This window comes from Trachemys scripta, chromosome 4 (assembly GCF_013100865.1).
Source record: "Trachemys scripta elegans isolate TJP31775 chromosome 4, CAS_Tse_1.0, whole genome shotgun sequence".
In the NCBI taxonomy this organism is placed as follows: domain Eukaryota; kingdom Metazoa; phylum Chordata; order Testudines; family Emydidae; genus Trachemys; species Trachemys scripta.
In genome coordinates this window covers 137,685,613-137,702,213 of record NC_048301.1, presented here as the reverse complement: position 1 = coordinate 137,702,213, position 16,601 = coordinate 137,685,613, and the positions used below count along the sequence as shown (strand labels likewise).

The 16,601-nt window shown below is 53.9% G+C and overlaps 1 protein-coding gene across 4 annotated transcripts; it reads left to right on the top strand.

Annotated features, from left to right (window-relative positions):
• Positions 1–1,788: 1,788 nt before the first annotated feature.
• Positions 1,789–14,569, top strand: GPR61 (G protein-coupled receptor 61). Of its 4 annotated transcripts, none has more exons than XM_034767789.1 (4): positions 1,789–1,980; positions 5,546–5,887; positions 8,156–8,330; positions 12,481–14,569. In XM_034767789.1, exon 4 carries the CDS (start codon positions 12,904–12,906, stop codon positions 14,251–14,253), a length of 1,350 nt encoding a protein of 449 aa, XP_034623680.1. In that variant the 5' UTR covers positions 1,789–1,980; positions 5,546–5,887; positions 8,156–8,330; positions 12,481–12,903; the 3' UTR covers positions 14,254–14,569. The 4 variants fall into 4 exon arrangements, with proteins under 4 accessions (XP_034623680.1, XP_034623679.1, XP_034623682.1 ...); XM_034767788.1 differs by lacking the exon at positions 1,789–1,980 and adding an exon at positions 4,936–5,467; XM_034767791.1 differs by lacking the exons at positions 1,789–1,980; positions 8,156–8,330 and adding an exon at positions 4,936–5,467.
• The last annotated feature ends 2,032 nt before the right edge of the window (positions 14,570–16,601 follow it).

Genomic DNA, 16,601 nt, shown 5'->3' with positions numbered 1-16,601 from the left:
TGGGGAGAGCCAAGAAGACCCATCTTGGGGAAGAAAACAGAGGCAAGGAATGCTGGCAGTGCCTGCTTGGCCAGGAGGGGGCAGTATGGGCCAGGGCCAGAATCACGCTGATATAAATGAAGATGGAGCCATCAATATCAATAGAGTTAAGCTGATTTACACCAGCTGAGGAGCTGGCCCTGAGTACGTAAGCCCCTGGGTCTCCTGAAGGATTGCATCCTGCCTGGGTCTGTTCCACCCTTCGTTGTCAGCCAGGTGCGTTCTCATCCAAGCCCTTGCTCCCTTAGGTTGAGATGCCGTCTGACGCCTCCTGTGTCAGCCTGCGGCACTTGGGTGAGACGCGGCCATTTAAGGACATAGCTCATCCTCGAGAGCAGCTGCCTCCTCCTCATCTATGCTGGGTGGCTCTTGACGTTGCTATTTATTGACGTTGCTCTGTGGGTGAGTTGAGCTAGGAAAGGATGCCTGCATTGCAGCGTCTCTCTGGGTTTGCATTGTCCTCTCTGCCCTCCCAGTAGCTTGGGGATCGCTAGGGCGTCCATAACATTTGTGGGCCCGACCCACCAGCGGAGGTCCTGGGCCATCAGATGGACATCTCTGCTCATTGCAAAGCTCCGACACCCACAGTGGACTCCACTGCACTTTTGCCAACTCAGGCCACAACAGCCTCCCAGGCCGAGCCCCTCTGGGAAGAGCCGCTCCAAAGCCTGGCCTGGTTCTTTCAGCTGCTTCGGTTTACTCAACTGTCTGCAGCATTCCTGCCTCCATGACATCCACCAGGTGCCTAGATTGGTTACACCAACTCTCCAGGCCTTGTTGGGCACAGACACTGCCTGAGCATTGTTTCTTGTTGTGCACAGATAGAGTCTGACATCTCACTGCCCCACTGTCCCTGGCTGCTTATCAGGGGGCACTAGTGGCTTGTGGTTAAAGGAACCTCTTGTCCCTAGCTATGGCTCAGTCACTAATGATCTCCACACCCAAATGGAAGCAAGAGAGTCTTGCTTGAAGCAAACATAGCAAGGCGCAATATCACAGTGTCCCAGGGCTTTATCAAACTATCAGGCCCTTACAAAGATGCTCCTCAATCAGTGTTACTGGTATCTCTGCCAACAACAGTCGGTGTCCCAGCATCATGGAGAGTCGTGGAGCCGTCTCACTCGCCACAGTGTCTGGTCTAGGGGGGCTCTCCAGGTCGAGGTAGAAGATCACTCTGAGAGGGTGCAGTGACTCGAGCCAGCCGGATGGATGGATCGCTGCCTAGGTTCATCTCCGTTCTGGAATGGATTCAGGAGATGTTCTTCGTTCCACGGCTTGTACTCCCAAATTCAGGTTCCTGCATTACTCATTTATACAGTAACCCATATACCCTAGGTATTTCTGGTGCAGCATATACTGTTCTGTATCGACCTGCTTCTGGCTTCACTTAGTGACTCCTGATTCACTCCGGCGTGAGTGAGGAGGAACCAGGCCCAGTGGAGTGACTCTTGATTCACACCAGTGTCAGTGAGGGGGGGAATCAAGCCCAGTGGGGTGACTCTTGATTCGCACCGGGGTGAGTGAGGAGGGATTCAAGCCCCCTATTAATTCAGTCATAGCCTGAACCCATGTTTAAAAAAGTTCGGCTAACTTGGTTAAAGCACCATGCAGACTGACTTCCCGGATTTACTGGTGCTGGGTCTGGCCAGTGACCCAGGTCAGAACAGCACAATTACCACGTCCTCACACCTTATCCTAGCAGCGAAGTGGCCTGCGTCCATGACCTTGTGTTATTTGCCTGTCAGACCCTCAGCCATGCACATCAGAGTAGCAGGGCTGACCCAGTGCAGACACGGGGATTGGCACCAGAGGGGAGTCTGGCCCACTGACTCCAATGCAGCTATTTACATCAGTGGGTGTTTTGGCCCACTGATGCCAATGGAGTTATGCCGATTTACACCAGCTGGGGATCTGGTCCACTGACACATCAAGTGCATTCAGGTCGGTATGCAGCTGTTCCTGGCGGTACGGGTAACTGGCTGGAATCCTGCAGGGCCATGCTGTGCTGGGTGGGCTAGGTATGGGGTTGCCTGGGTCTCTCCGTCTGGAGGGGGGCAGGCAGATGGTCTGTAGAAGGGTCCGTGACTGATTTGCAGCCGAAGATGGTTTCCCAGTTGTGAGCCCGGTTAGCGCTGGTCCTTTGTACCCCAGGTGGCCAGCCCTGATCAAAGCAGCCCAGCATCCTCAGCTGTGCATGAAGACTTGGGGCTGAAGGTCAGCAGCTGCCTAGGGGGGAGCAGCCCCCTTGTTTTGTCCAGGGAGGGCTGGGAAGGACGAGCCCTCCTTTCCCATCAGGGATCTTCCCCGTGTCTCCCCCTCTGCCACTCATTAATATCCCTGCTGCTAGCAGCACTCGCTCCCCTACTACGGTGCTGGGAACACAGGTCATTTGAGGTCCCTCTGTTTCTAATCTAGTTTGGAAGGATTTATTTTTGGGTTCTTGTAACCTAGCAATAGGTGCACGTGACCAGCGGTGGCTGCAGCCTGAATATGCATTACCTTCTCCAAGCTGCTACTCAGCAGCCGAGGAGCCCGTGCAGCCAACGCAGGCAGCTACAAAGGATTTGCCATGCTCGGCCTTCTCTCTTGTTCTGACCGTGGCTGCTAGTGGCCTAGCCAGCTAGTCAGGGCCAGTGCTGCAAGGGACATGGTTGAGCACTGGCAGAGCTGAGGACACTGCTGGGAGGAAGATCACAGCCCTGAGGTCCTGGCTGGTCCTGCCAGGGCCCTGCTATGAGGGAGCTCACAGCTGTAGTCTCACTGGTGCTAGCCTCGTGCAGTAGCAAAGAGGGAACAGATGAAAAGCAGCAGCATAAGCCCCCAAACCTATTAAAATGAATAAAAGGCCAGGCTGAAATGATGACCAGTCTGCTTGCTGGGGTCATGTTACTGGCTGTGTTGGGGGAGATGCCACGAAGCAGCCTACAGTTTCGAGGGGAGAAGTAGATGCTAAAAAAAGTCATGCTAGTGCCATGAAGGAAGCTAAGCCGGACCAGATACTTTGCCCTTCAGGACCAGCTGCCAGCTGCAGCTCCGGGCAGGAGGAGACACACCTGTGCTGGGTGCCCCTGCCCAGCTGCCAGGGTGCCCTGGGAGAGGTTGGAGGAACCAGAGAGTTTATTCTCTGAATGGTTTAATCTGCATCCTTTCTCCATTTCCATGTGCCTTTCCCAGAGCTGCTGCTAATCCTGTGCATTGTCGGCTCCATGCTACAGAGAAGGTTGCCAGTTTTGGTTGGACGTATGCCTGGAGGTTTCAGCGCATGACATAATCTTTAATTGCAGATTCATCTTTAATTCCTAGGGGAAACTGAGGCAAGGGGAGGGGACATGACCTGCACAGGGTGCCCAGAGAGGCAGTAGCTGAGCTGGGAAGCAGAGGTCGGATGGTCCCATCATTAATCCAGCAGCCTGGGACTCGGGAGAGCTCGGTTCAATTCCTGCCTCTACCACAGGTTCCCCAGGAGACTTTGGGCCACGGTTAGAAGAGAGAGTTCAGGACCAGGAGAGGGGTCAGGGCTGGGAAGCCTGAGCGAGGTAGGCACCACCCTGTCACTAGGGTACCTAAGGCCCAGACCAAGGGGAGTTAGGCACTAAGTCCCTATGCGAATAGAGGCTTTAAGTCCCACCCCGTCAGCATTTCACCATGGCTGGCTGGCTTCTGCAAATGCCTTTCCGAGCCACTTGACTCTCCCCATGTGTCGGATGTGAGGCTGTGGTTCCCCTGAGCAGCAGGGTGTCAAGGAGTTAGGTGCTGTGCTACCTAAAATCCCTTTCAGAACCTAGGCCTTCCACTCCCCAGGCTTAATTCCCCTTCTGTAACACGGGGCTAATTCCTTTCTCCCTCCTTGTCAGCTTGTGGGCTCTTCAAAGTAAGACTGTCTCCGACTCTGTGTGTCTGGGCAGTGCCTGGCACGCTGGGGCCCTGATCTCAGCTGGAGCCCCTAGGCATGGCATGGCTGTGAGGCTACTACAAACAATAACCCAGGAGTCCTAGTCCCCAGCCCCATGCTTAGTCCACTAGCCCACAGTTGCTGCCCAAGCTGGGTGTTCCCTGGCTGGAAACCAGGGCCCTTGGCCCTCAAGGGTTAGACTCATACACAGTGCCTTGCCCCCAAACACTCTCCCCCTTTCCCTGTCACCATCTAGCCCCCAGTCCCAGACTCCTCCCTCACTCCCCAATGCTGCTGCTGAGACATCAGACCACTCCCATTCTCAACTCAATCCTGCTGCACCTCACTGGCCTTCCCCACTCCCCTCTCTGCCTCCTCCACTCCATTCCAGACAGGGCCCTTTCTGCTGCCCCCATCCCCCGCTCCTTGGGGGGTCACTACCCATCTTCCCCCTCTCCTGGAGGTTGCTCCTGACCCTGACGCTGCTCATCGTTTCAGCCCCAACCCTTCTCTTCTGATTCCCTTGTGTCCTTCACCCCCTGGGCTTTGTGCCTTCTTCCAGGCTGTCCCTACACGACATACAGATTCCCGATGGAAATGCCTCTCTCACCCACTAAAGCTTCACCTACCCCAGCTACACTGTGTCTGCCCCTGGGCTGGGCCACCAGGGCTGTGTAATCCCCATGGCACCTCACCTGTGGTCCCGTCCCTTACACAGGAGAGGTAACAATACACCTGTCTTCTCTAGCAATCAGCTTTATGAAGGAGGGCAAGTATCATTGCTCCTTTGTTACACAGGAGGAAACTGAGGCACAGAGAGAGAGTGAGTGGGGAACGCAACTTGCAGGGTATATGTGGCCCAGCCAGGACTAGAACCCAGGAGTCCTGACTCCCAGGCCTGTGCCCTACCCATTGGATCATGCTATTGCCATTTTTAAATCGTTCGTGTGTGGTTTGGGTTCAGAGGAGTCAGCTGTGCTGCTGGAGTTTCTGACCTTCATGGTCTGGGCATGTTCCATTGCCCAACATGGTAGTAGGGGTATCTGCTCCTGGAAGTGCTGTCCTCCGTCACCTGGGCACGCCCCACCTCTGCAATGGCATTAGAGAGCACTGGGCACACTGGGCCATCAGTGGGGGTGTGTTTCATGCTCTGCCCCCAGCCCAGTGCTAGGACATGCTGTTCCTGGTGCAGGCACTGCTGGCAGAAGCCGGACGCAGCCTGGAGGAAGCTGTTAAAGGCAATGGTTCTGACTCTCTTGGGAACGCTGTGGGGCTGGCCTGGCATTAGAAGGAGGCTGGATGCTTTGCAGGCAAGGCCTTGACCTGCACTCCTTATCCCTGGTGTGAGCCGTGGACAGGGGCAGGACCAGGTATATCAAACTGCAAATAAGGAGGCCTTTAGGACCCAGAAATCTTGATGATCTCCAAGCTGCCGGCTGCCTCTCACCCTTCACTGCAGTGGCTCTGTGCATCATCTCCAGTAGAGGAGCATCAGCTGAGAGGTCCCCAGTACTCTGGCAAGCTGCACAGGGAAAGGTAGGAGCTGATGCCTGGATTGGGGACAGGAGAGGGCTGGGTCCGGCTAGGCTGCAGCATTTCTCTCTGCATCCCCAGGTATCTGGAGTGTCTCGGTCGATGGGAGAAACGCACAGAGCCAAGTCGAGTCTCCTGACTGAAACCTCAAGGAGCTGGAGCGGAACCGGAGCTGGGCACCCGAGCTCTGGCCACCAGGGACTCCAGGATCCATTTTAATGGAGGGGCGAGGACCTGAGCTGGGCGGAGGCAGCCCTTCAGAGGGTCACGCTGGAAGCCAGTTCAGCAGCACCAGGGCGAAGGAATGAGCAGGGCCAGGCTGGATTTCACTCTGCTCGCCTAGCCTGGCTCTCTTCCCTTCCGCCCCTGGCCGGGGCCTGCTGGCAGGATGCTGGGGCTCGCTGCGCAGGTGGAAAGCACAGGGTAAGAATCCTGCCCCTGCAAGGGGAAGGGTGCGTGGACAGAAGTGAAGGGTCCAGTGGGAGGCTGTGGGGGCAGCCTGGGCAGGAACAGGGAAGGAGGGTCACCCTTGGATTGATCAGGTTGGCTCATGCGAACTGGGCATAGCATCACGGTGGGCATCCGCTGGGTAGAGAGCAGCCTGCCTAGGGGCCTGGGCGAGTAAAGCATCCTGTGTTCAGGGGCTGATCGGGACCAAGATCGGAGCAGTGAGAGTGGAGGGAGCTGGGGGTGGGCAGGGGAAAGAGAACACAGAACACACCAGCCAGCCATCTCGCCCTGTACCCTGCATCTCATGGTGCCCAACACCAGATGCTGCAGATGAAGGATAATGTTGTAATACCATTCCCCCAGAAGGGGGTTCTTCCTGACCCCCAACTGGCAATCAGCTGGCACCCTGAAGCACAAGAACTGATAGACCTCTGATCCCAATCAGTACCGCTACAGCCACAGTGCCTGTGGGTGTGACTCCAGTGAGTTCGCTGTAGTTGCACCTGCTCCGGCTAGGGCTGAGCATTCCCCAGTGTTATTATCCCAGTGCCTTTGCCTTGCCTGTCCCACAGCGCTATGCCTCAGGAACATGCACCAGTGTCGGGTGGGTCAGGCGGGGGAGAGATTTGCTGAATTTGAACAGGTTTCATCTGCTAGGAAAGGTGCTTGGTGACAGAGTCGCCCATTTACTACCATGCTGCTCCTCTGGGGGGGGGACGGGCTCCTGAGGGCTGGTGGACGTCCTCCGTTGTTGTGGGTGGCTACATGGACTGGGGGAGAAGCTCCCAGCGTGAATCACACAAAGGTAGAGCTGCCTCGCAGTCTTTTTGATCTGGATTGCATGTACTTCCCCTTACTCCCTGCTTTGTGCCAGCTAGACCCTGCAAATGCCAGCACTGGGTGCCTGCAGCCCCAGTAGGAAACTGCAAAGGCCCATTTGTGCTGAGATCCCATTTACTGTTGTGAACTAAACACGGCTGGGCTAGGTGAGTCATTCAGTAGGGGGCTAACTCCACTGCTCCAGCATGGCCCTTGGGGGCAATGGACGGTAAGCAGCATTATGAGTGGAGTCCGTGCTGACCCCAATGCCACAGTATGGTGCTAGGTGTTGTGTTGCTGCTAGAAGTACTGTGGGTGAATCAATGGGGGCGCTCTTCCCTCTGAGTCAGGGCTGACCCCAATTCTTCAGCCTACTGTTAGCGGGTGCTGTGCCCTACTTCTCATTTATGCTCTAGCCCCTTTACATTGCAGTAAGAATAAATTACTCCCAATTTCAGATCCTTTCCCACTGCCAGTGTAGTACTGGGAAGACTTATGTTACTGAGAGTTAGGCCTGACATTTTTAATCGGCAATAACATTAATTGTACAGTATCCAACCATCCTTTTTTCCAAGTCAATCCTACGGTGCAAGCCAGGCAGTGCGTTGCTGTTTCCCCATTTAGGGATGCTTGACTGATCAGCAGATTTCTGAGCCGGTAACAGCTGTATTACAGTAACTCCTCACTTAAAGTCGTCCTGGTTAACATTGTTTCGTTATTAGGCTGCTGATCTATTACAGAACATACTCATTTAAAGTTGTGAAATGTTCTGTTATAAGGTAGTTTGGCTCACCCTGCTCCGCCCGCCCAGCGCTCCTGCCAGGGAGCGGTGTCAGGGTGCGGGGGCTTGCCCCGTTCCACCCGCCCGGTGTTCCAGCCTGGGAGTGGGCAAGCCCCTGTCCCCACTCCCCGGCAGGAGTGCCAGGCGGGCGGAAGAGGGCCAGCCCCCATGCCCCAACCCTGCTCCCTGTCTGGAATGCCAGGTGGGCGGAGTGGGACAAGCCCCAGCGCCCCAACCCCACTCCCCGGCAAGAGCACTGGGTGAGCGGAGCAGGGCAAGCCCCCATGCCCCGACCCTGCCCCTGCCTCAACCAAGCTTCACAATCATCATTGGTGATACAGTATTAAATTGTTTGTTTAAAATTATTTAAAACTTATACAGGATACGTATATAATGTCTTTTGTCTGGTGAAAAAAAATTCCCTGGAACCTAACCCCCCCATTTACATTAGTTCTTATAGGGAAATTGGATTCGCTTAACATTGCTTCACTTAAAGTAGCATTTTTCAGGAACATAACTACAGCGTTAAGCGAGGAGTTACTCTACTGAATTCCATCAGTGGTCAATATCTAACTATTCAGACGGCTGCAAATGTTGTTGTTGTTTGCTGAAATGTTGCCCTGTCTGTTCTTTCCCTGTAGGTGCCCTCCTCCCCAGGTGCTGCTTTCAGCAGATCCATTAACCACTACTTCACCTGTTGGGGAGTTTTCCATCAGAGCAATTCCGTGTTTAGGAATCAAATTTAGGGCCAGATCTTCAGCCTTAGTTCCATTGGAGTCTATGGAGCAAAGCCAATGATCACCAGCTGAGGATCTGGTATGTCTGAGCTCTCCCACACCATTAGATTCAGGATACATAGCTCTGCTGAAGCTGCCATCTGAGCACCCAGAACTAGATCTGTGTGGAGAATGGGAGTTCTGTGCTGCAAAGGATTTTGAGATTTCAAAATCTGGCTTCATTCTGAATCCGAGTGAAAACTGAACATTTTGAAATTCTCCACTCAGGAAAATTCTGAAAAGAAATTCATTTCCAGTCCCTTGTGCTTCGATTTTTTTTTTCAACTTTGTGTGATGTTAGAATATCGTACCAACCAAAATCAGCGAAAATGAAAAGTTATTTAAAAACAAAATATTGAAATGTTTTGTTCTAAAAATGTCAAAATGGAACATTGCAACATTGCTGCAACTCCCCCTACCCAATAAAATTGCAGCAAAATTGACCAGATTTCACAGAGTGTTTCAATTTCAATGGAAGTGCATTTTCCCAGGGAATATGATTCCATCAAAGTTCCTTCAACTGGCTCTCCCCAGACCCTTTGGAGTCACATGCGTTTCCACAGCTGGTGGCAATAAGTTCCCTTCTAAGCTTGAGGCTTAGCCCATGTCTACACTACTGGTGCTGCGGTGACATAGCTATGACACTGTAGCACCGTGGTGTAGATGGTTCCTACGGCAACGGAAGTAGTTTTCCCATCACTGTAGAAAATTCACCTTTCCAAGTGGCGGTAGCTACATGGATGGAAGTATTCTCCTGCCGACCTAGCCACATCTAGACTGGAGGGTTTTCCACACCCCTGAGCAAAGTCACTATGTCAATCAGTGTTAAGTTTAGACCAGGCATTGATGTTCGTTTTTTTTTTTTTCCATTTTGGCTAATTTCATCAAGCTGCATGTGCCTGGTGCACTATTTTAGGTTGGGTGCATGCTGACAAGTTGTATTGCATCACTACATTGATCAGGGATGTGAAAAACCCACCCCTGAGCATGGGAGCTATGCCAACTAAAGCCCCAGTGCAGATGCAGCTCCGTCGGTGGAAGAGGGTCTCCATTGACATAGCTAACTTTGTTCGGAGAGGTGGCGTTCCTAAGTGACAGAAATCCCCCTTCCGGCAGCATAGGCTGCGGCTATGCTATGGGATTATGGCAGTCTGGCCTCCATAGTGTAGATATACCCTGATGCTGGTGTCACAGGGTGAGGTGGCTCTTCAAGGCCTGGTCTACACTAAAAAGTTAAGTTGATCTGGCTAAGTTACCCAGGGTGGGAAAAATCCCCCCCCCCCCCGAGTGATGTAGTCAGCTGACCTGACCCCCAGTGTAGACAGTAGTAGGGCAACAGAAGAATTCATCCGCTCTCGCCTCTCAGGGAGGTGGATTCCTACTCCAGCTGGCAAGCCCCTCTCATGGCTGAAGTGAGTGGCTACACTGTTGTGCTTGTTCCACTGTAGCAGTTTGTGTAGATGTGAAGCTGGGGCCCAGCCCACCTTCCCAGGTGGAGGGAATAAGTCCTGGGGTTTAGGGTTTACAGTGGACTTGAAGTTGAACCCAGAAGAGGTGGGCTTAGCTGGAGGGCTAAGTCACTAGTGACCTGACAGCACTGGGAGCTGATGAATGACTGACACTAAGGGGAAAGTGAGGCAGAGTCTGATGCTGGGTTTGGAGAACGCCTGCTATAACAGGAACAGAGGGTCCTGTGGCACCTTTGAGACTAACAGAAGTACTGGGAGCATAAGCTTTCGTGGGTCAGAACCTCACTTCTTCAGATGCAAGTGAAGTGAAGACTTGCATCTGAAGAAGTGAGGTTCTGACCCACGAAAGCTTATGCTCCCAGTACTTCTGTTAGTCTCAAAGGTGCCACAGGACCCTCTGTTGCTTTTTACAGATTCAGACTAACACGGCTACCCCTCTGATGCTATAACAGGATTATCCCATATGACCCATTGATAGGAACTGCTGTTATATTCAGAGGGGTAGCATGCAAGTAAGCCATACTTATTACAGAGATGTGTAAGGTGCCCAGCACTGTGATTCTCAGTGATACTGAGGCTCATTTATGAAGCTCTAGCAGCAAGATGCACTGGTAGAAATAACTGTATCAAGTATGGGGCACTGAAGAATCGGATCCCCTGAGTCCTGTGGGGTTTTATACCTCTCAGAAAATGGGCTCTGATCTCTGTTGTGAGCATGAAAGATCTTAGCGTGCTTTCTCCCAAAAGTAAGGATGTGAACCTGATGTCCTGGCCAAATTCCAGGTTAGGTAATTACATTCGGATGGCCTAAATTCCCCTTGTAGTTTCAAGTGGATATGGTCTTCTTCACTCTCTGTGCTCAGCAACGGGGCAGTGTTGTGGTGTGATGTTAAACAGCTGCTGTGCTCCACTCCAGAAGTGTTTGCATTTCAACTGTGAGCAAAGTGATTCCTACCTAGCTAAAGCCTGTGAAATACTTTGGCATTCCCTTGGGATGGAAGGTGCTGTGTGATTGTAAGGTACTAGTTTACCATCTGATAGGGGAACAATCCCAACTCCTGTCCTTTCAGGGAGGTTATTTTTCTGGTATACTTTGTAAACTGGGCGGAGGCTCCACAGGGGACACTTCCACTCCCTGTGTGAGGACAACACCAGCCAGTTTCTGAGTGACAGGAAACTCCCAAACGCTGGGATGGCCAGGAACGGGAACCTGCTGACATACACAAGCCCATGAAATATGCTAGACCTCTGATAATGGGGGACTCCCAAGATTCACTGCTTCCCTGAGAATGGTAGGCAAGGGGTATGGAACACCCTACGCCCCCAATAATGAGGCTACCTCTCAAATATAATGGATGCCTAAGAAACAGGAGATCCCCTAGAATACGCTGAACATCCCCAACATCACAGACCCCCGGCAATACACTGAAGGCTCATACACCAGGGAATCCCAAGCACTCTGAAACATACAGGCCCCTTGGACGAGATCTGGCGAGCTCAGGCGCAGACCCAGCCGGCACAGCCGCCAGTGAGAGCTGGAACCACAGGGCTAGGACCTGGTGTAAATCCACTTTGCTCCAGTGATCAATATAGAGCTATGGCCCTTCAGTGGAGTGGTGCTGATTACACCAGCTGAGAATCTTGGACAATTTCAGGGCTAGCTGAGAGCAGGGAGGTGGGGATGGCCGGAGGAGGTTGATGGGGCATCAGCCACCATGAGCTGGAAACGCCACTGGCCCTCTGTGGATGGTTTCTTTCTGTGGGTGAGCATAGCTCAACCTTCCTCTGCCTTTCCTGGGATCTGGGGTATGGAACAGCCACGCACTATTCCGAGGCAGCCCTGGGGCTCCCAGTGCGACGGGTTGGTGGAGAATCCTGAAAGAACCCGAAACTCCCATGACATTGTTGCAGAGTCAGCAGGCCCCTCTGGTGAGGTGAAAGAAATGTAGGGACCTGGGGATCACCAGACTGGATCAGACCGAGGGCCCATCTAGTCCATGATCCTTTCTGGGACAGTGACCAGCACCAGCTGCTTCAGAGGAAGGTGCAGACAGGGCCGGCTATAGGCACCAGCATTCCAAGCATGGGCTTGGGGCGGCACTTTTCAAGGGGTGGCATTCCGGCCCTTTGGGGCAGCACCTTTGCTTCAGCGGTGGCACTCCAGGTTTTGTGTTGTTGTTTTTTGAGGCGGCACTTGGCACTCCCGTTTTTTTTTGTTTTTTTTTTTTTGCTTGGGGCAGCAAAAAACCTGGAGCTGGTCCTGGGTGCAGGAAACCCACAGTAATAGGCAGACATGGGGCAATATGCCCCCCCACCCGCCCTGGGAAAATCTCGCCCATTCCCTAATAATGATAAAGGGTTTACCCCATCCATTTTGGGATCTTAGGAGATACCCCTGGAGTTGGAAACCAGGGTCCAAAGCTGGGAGGAGCCCTTGGAGCAGCAGAGGGGCTGGAATCCTCCCAAACTCAAAGTGGTTTCATGGATTAGCAGCATCAGATAGGACCCTGGGGGGCAGAACCTGACCACTGTCCTCGGTGTGTACTCAGATCTGCGTCCCTGATTCAGCAAAGCACTTACGAACATGCTTGAGTGTACGCATGTGCTCCAGTGTGTCCGTCCTTTCAGCAAAATTCCCATTGTCAGCACAAGCCCAGGGTTTGGCCCTGGCTCTCGGCTTAGCCGATGCAGTGATTAACGTGGAATTACATTTCTTTGTAGGTGCTAAGCTTTGCTGCGGAAAAGCGAGCAGCAAGATGAGATACCAGGAGGGCTGAAAACAGGTGGGAGACCCTTAGCCAGCGCACAGCCCCATCTGCAATCTCATGGCCTTTCTGGACCAGAAGGCATCACTCACCCAAGCACAATCCAGCAGGACAGAGACAAGGGTGCGAAATTCGGTGCAGCTGAGCAGCAGGATGGCCAGTGTAACCCAGCAGCATCGGGAAGTGTAAATGCCCTTGGAGCATGGACTTGTCCTCTGGGGCTTGGCAGCTGGTGAAGGAGACAGCCAGAATGTGAGTCTGTGGACTGGGATTGCTCCCTCTCCACTGGCTAATTCTCTTTGATTACTCTAGGGGACCCAGAATAGGATGGATGATGGACCTGTGAGGGGAGGTGCCGTGGGCGTCGACACCAGTCTCCATGGAGCCTTCACTCCCTACACAGTGGGTGTGGAATTCCTCCAGGCCTGGAAGACTGCTCCATATGTCCCAGAGCACCATGCATCCCAATTCCACCCTAGACACCAAGACCAGGGACGTGGCCTCAGAATCCATTGGGCTCTTCTTCATGCTCTTGATTGACCTGACGGCCATTGTAGGCAATGTGGCCGTGATGACCGTCATCATCAAGACACCAGCACTGAGGAAGTTTGTCTTTGTTTTCCACCTCTGTCTGGTGGACCTCTTGGCAGCCCTGACCCTCATGCCTCTGGCCATGCTGTCCAGCTCCGCCTTCTTCAACAGCACCATCTTCGGCGAGGCCATGTGCCGTGTCTACCTCTTCCTGAGTGTCTGCTTCATCAGCATGTGCATCCTCTCCATCTCGGCCATCAACGTGGAGCGCTACTACTATGTGGTGCACCCCATGCGCTATGAGGTCAAGATGACCGTTGGCCTGGTGGTCTGCGTCCTGGTGGGGGTGTGGATCAAGGCAGTGGTCATGTCCGTCATCCCTGTCCTGGGCTGGCTCTCCCTGGATCGTTTCAGCACCTCCCCAGCCTACAGTGGCCGGAGCTGCTCACTGCAGTGGAGCCAGAGCTCCTACTGCAAGTTCTTTGTGGTTTTCTTTGCCATCTTCTACTTCCTCCTGCCTGTCCTGATCATCCTAGTGGTCTACTGTAGCATGTTCAAGGTGGCCAGGGTGGCTGCCATGCACCATGGCCCACTCCCCACCTGGATGGATACACCACGGCAGCGATCAGAATCCCTCAGTAGCAGGTCCACCATGGTGACCAGCTCGGGTGCCCCTCGGACTACCCCTCAGAGGATGTTTGGGGGTGGGAAGGCTGCTATCATTCTCCTAGCAGTTGGAGGGCAGTTCCTCTTCTGCTGGATGCCCTATTTCTCCTTCCATCTCTATTCGGCTCTGAGCTCTCAGTCCTTCCCTGGCCGGCAGGTGGAGAGTGTAGTCACCTGGATTGGCTACTTTTGCTTCACTTCCAACCCTTTCTTTTACGGGTGCCTCAACCGGCAGATCCGCGGGGAGCTCAGCAGGCACCTCACATGCTTCTTCAAGCAGCCGCCAGAGGAGGACCTCCGGCTGCCCAGCCGCGAAGGCTCCATTGAGGAGAACTTCTTGCAGTTCCTGCAGGGGACAGGCTGCAACACAGAGAGCAGGAACGTTCTTGCCCACCCCTCTCCCAAAAGGGAGCCGCCCGGCATCGATTTCCGAATCCCCGGGCAGATTGCAGAGGAGACCTCGGAGTTCCTCGACCAGCACATCATGGTCTCCGACAGCTACATTCAGGCCGTGCCCAAGCCCGAGCTGTAGCAGACCTTTGCACTTGACAACCTAGTCTTTCTGATGTGTGGAATAATGCAGAACCCCCAGCTGTCGACAGGGCATGATTTCCTAATAAACACAACCGTGGCGACTGACGCGTCCTCCCTCCACCTGAGCACCCACGCTGACAAGCAGCTGGTTCTGGTGGCTGAGTCATTTTGGCTGGCTAAGATCAATATCGTAGCATTTCTATGATTTGTCCCTTTTCCACTTGGAGCAGAAACAGCCTCTTGGGTTAAAAATTCCCTGGAATTTCCTATTTGTCCCTTGTAAGTTTCCAAAAGGCCCTGGCTCAGATGTGAGGGGCTGGACTAGCTGATCTCTCGAGGTCCCTTCCAGCTCTGTGTTTCTATGAGTCTATGAAAAGAGCATTGATTTTTTAATCTCTAATTCAATATCCTCTAAACCCTTTATGATCTGATTCCTACCCTTCAACTGTGTCGTGTCCCTAGCCTCTGTTCATCAGAGGGTGGAGATGGATGGCAGGAGAGAGATCACTTGATCATTGCCTGTTAGGTTCACTCCCTCTGGCATTGGCCACTGTCGGCAGACAGGATACTGGGCTGGATGGACCTTTGGTCTGACCCAGTGTGGCCATTCTTATGTTATGTTCTTAACTGCGTGAACCTACCTCCATCCCAGTTAAGATTACCACCTTGGTCATATTTTAAAAATGGACACTCCAGCAGGAATGCCAGAACCTCCCCTGCCCTGCCTCTTCCCCCCAAACCCTGCCCCTGCCCTCCTCTGCCCCCATTCCCTCCTCTTTCTCCCTCCCTCCCATCGCTCACTGCTTTTCCCCTCCCACCTTCCCCCCGCCTCCCCAAGGGTCAGGAGGGACTCGCCTGCAGAGCCCGGAATAGAATAGAAGATCAGGGTTGGAAGGGACCTCAGGAGGTCATCTAGTCCAGCCCCCTGCTCAAAGCAGGACCAATCCCCAACTAAATCATCCCAGCCAGGGCTTTGTCAAGCCTGACCTTAAGCTTCAGAATGGGAGCTTCAGCCACCTGCGACACAGGTAGGAGGCGGCCCCGGCTGAGTAGGGGCTGGTGCAGGTGATGACCCAGCGCCTCCCCCGCCCACAGTAACCAGACTTTGGGTGTCCAGTCAGTAGTTCTGACTGGACACCGTCAGGTCCCCTTTTCTACTGGACTTTCTGGTCGAAAACTGAGCACCTCGCCACCCTAATCTCAGTAGGAAAAGGGAGACCGCTGGGATCCCCGCCACCATGCCGCTTCCCTGATTTGACTCCACTGAGATCCCTTCGGGGAGGAGGGAGAGCACAAGCTTGGGCCAGGACGCTCCTGGCTGGGCCTTGGACAAGGCACGGCGGAGCCACGTGTCTGTGGAAGGAGCAGGTGGAGACTCAGGTGAACCCATTCAAGGGAATGTAGCTGAACTAGTGACCTTTGATCAGGCCATGAGACAAGGGTTTCCTAGGAGCCAGCCCCATCTCCTCCCACCCAGCCCCCAGACTCCAACACAGCCTCCCACCAGGCATGCCCTGAACCTAGCGCAGGCTCCAGCACAATCTCCCTCCCTATCCCGTGGTCTTCCAGCAACCCCTCCCCAGCTTGGCCCAGGCTCCTTGCTCTGTCTCAAGCTCCTCCAAAGTGCTGCTGGACTGATGACACCTGCCCAGCAGGAGGTGGGCTGTGGGTCTCTTCCCCCCTCCCCAGCACCTCAAGTGCTGGGCCCTACGCTCCCCCCAACCCGCACTCTTCTCCCACCCTGTCCCGCAGTGCTGCTCCATGGCCTGGGATTGGATCCCCCGCCCATGCATGGCCCAGCTCAGACACCAGATACAGCCTTCGCCCCAGAGAACAGAGCTGCTGCTAGATGGGAAGCCGTGCCCCAGGGCAGGCTGTCCCGGGCACTGGGTAGGGGGAAGGGAACAGTGATAGTGATTTGTTTGTATTGACATTAATCATCTTTTCCCTTCCAGAACCGCCCCCTCTGGTCTGTCTGCCTGTGGCAGAGGGGACTCTAACGCAAGGAGCCCATGTGACGCGTGAGTGGGGCAGCCGCAGGGCTAAGTCATCCCCGCTGGTTGGTCCCCTCATGGGATCTTTGATCACTGGCAGAGACTTAGGAACCGTGATCAGAGCCAGGCTGAACCTGAGCCTTCGCCCATCACATGGCCCAAGGTAGGGGCGAGGTGGGATCCAAGCTGCATTTATCCAAACACCTTCTCTGCTTGGGTCTGGCCTTGCCCCTCTCTGTCAAACAAAATGGGGGTGGGGGAGGGGTTGAGGCTGGCAAGACCTCAGTGGTCAAACTTTGGGCTTGCCGAACAAGGGAGCAGTTCCAATCCCGGTCCTATTTATTTGACCCCG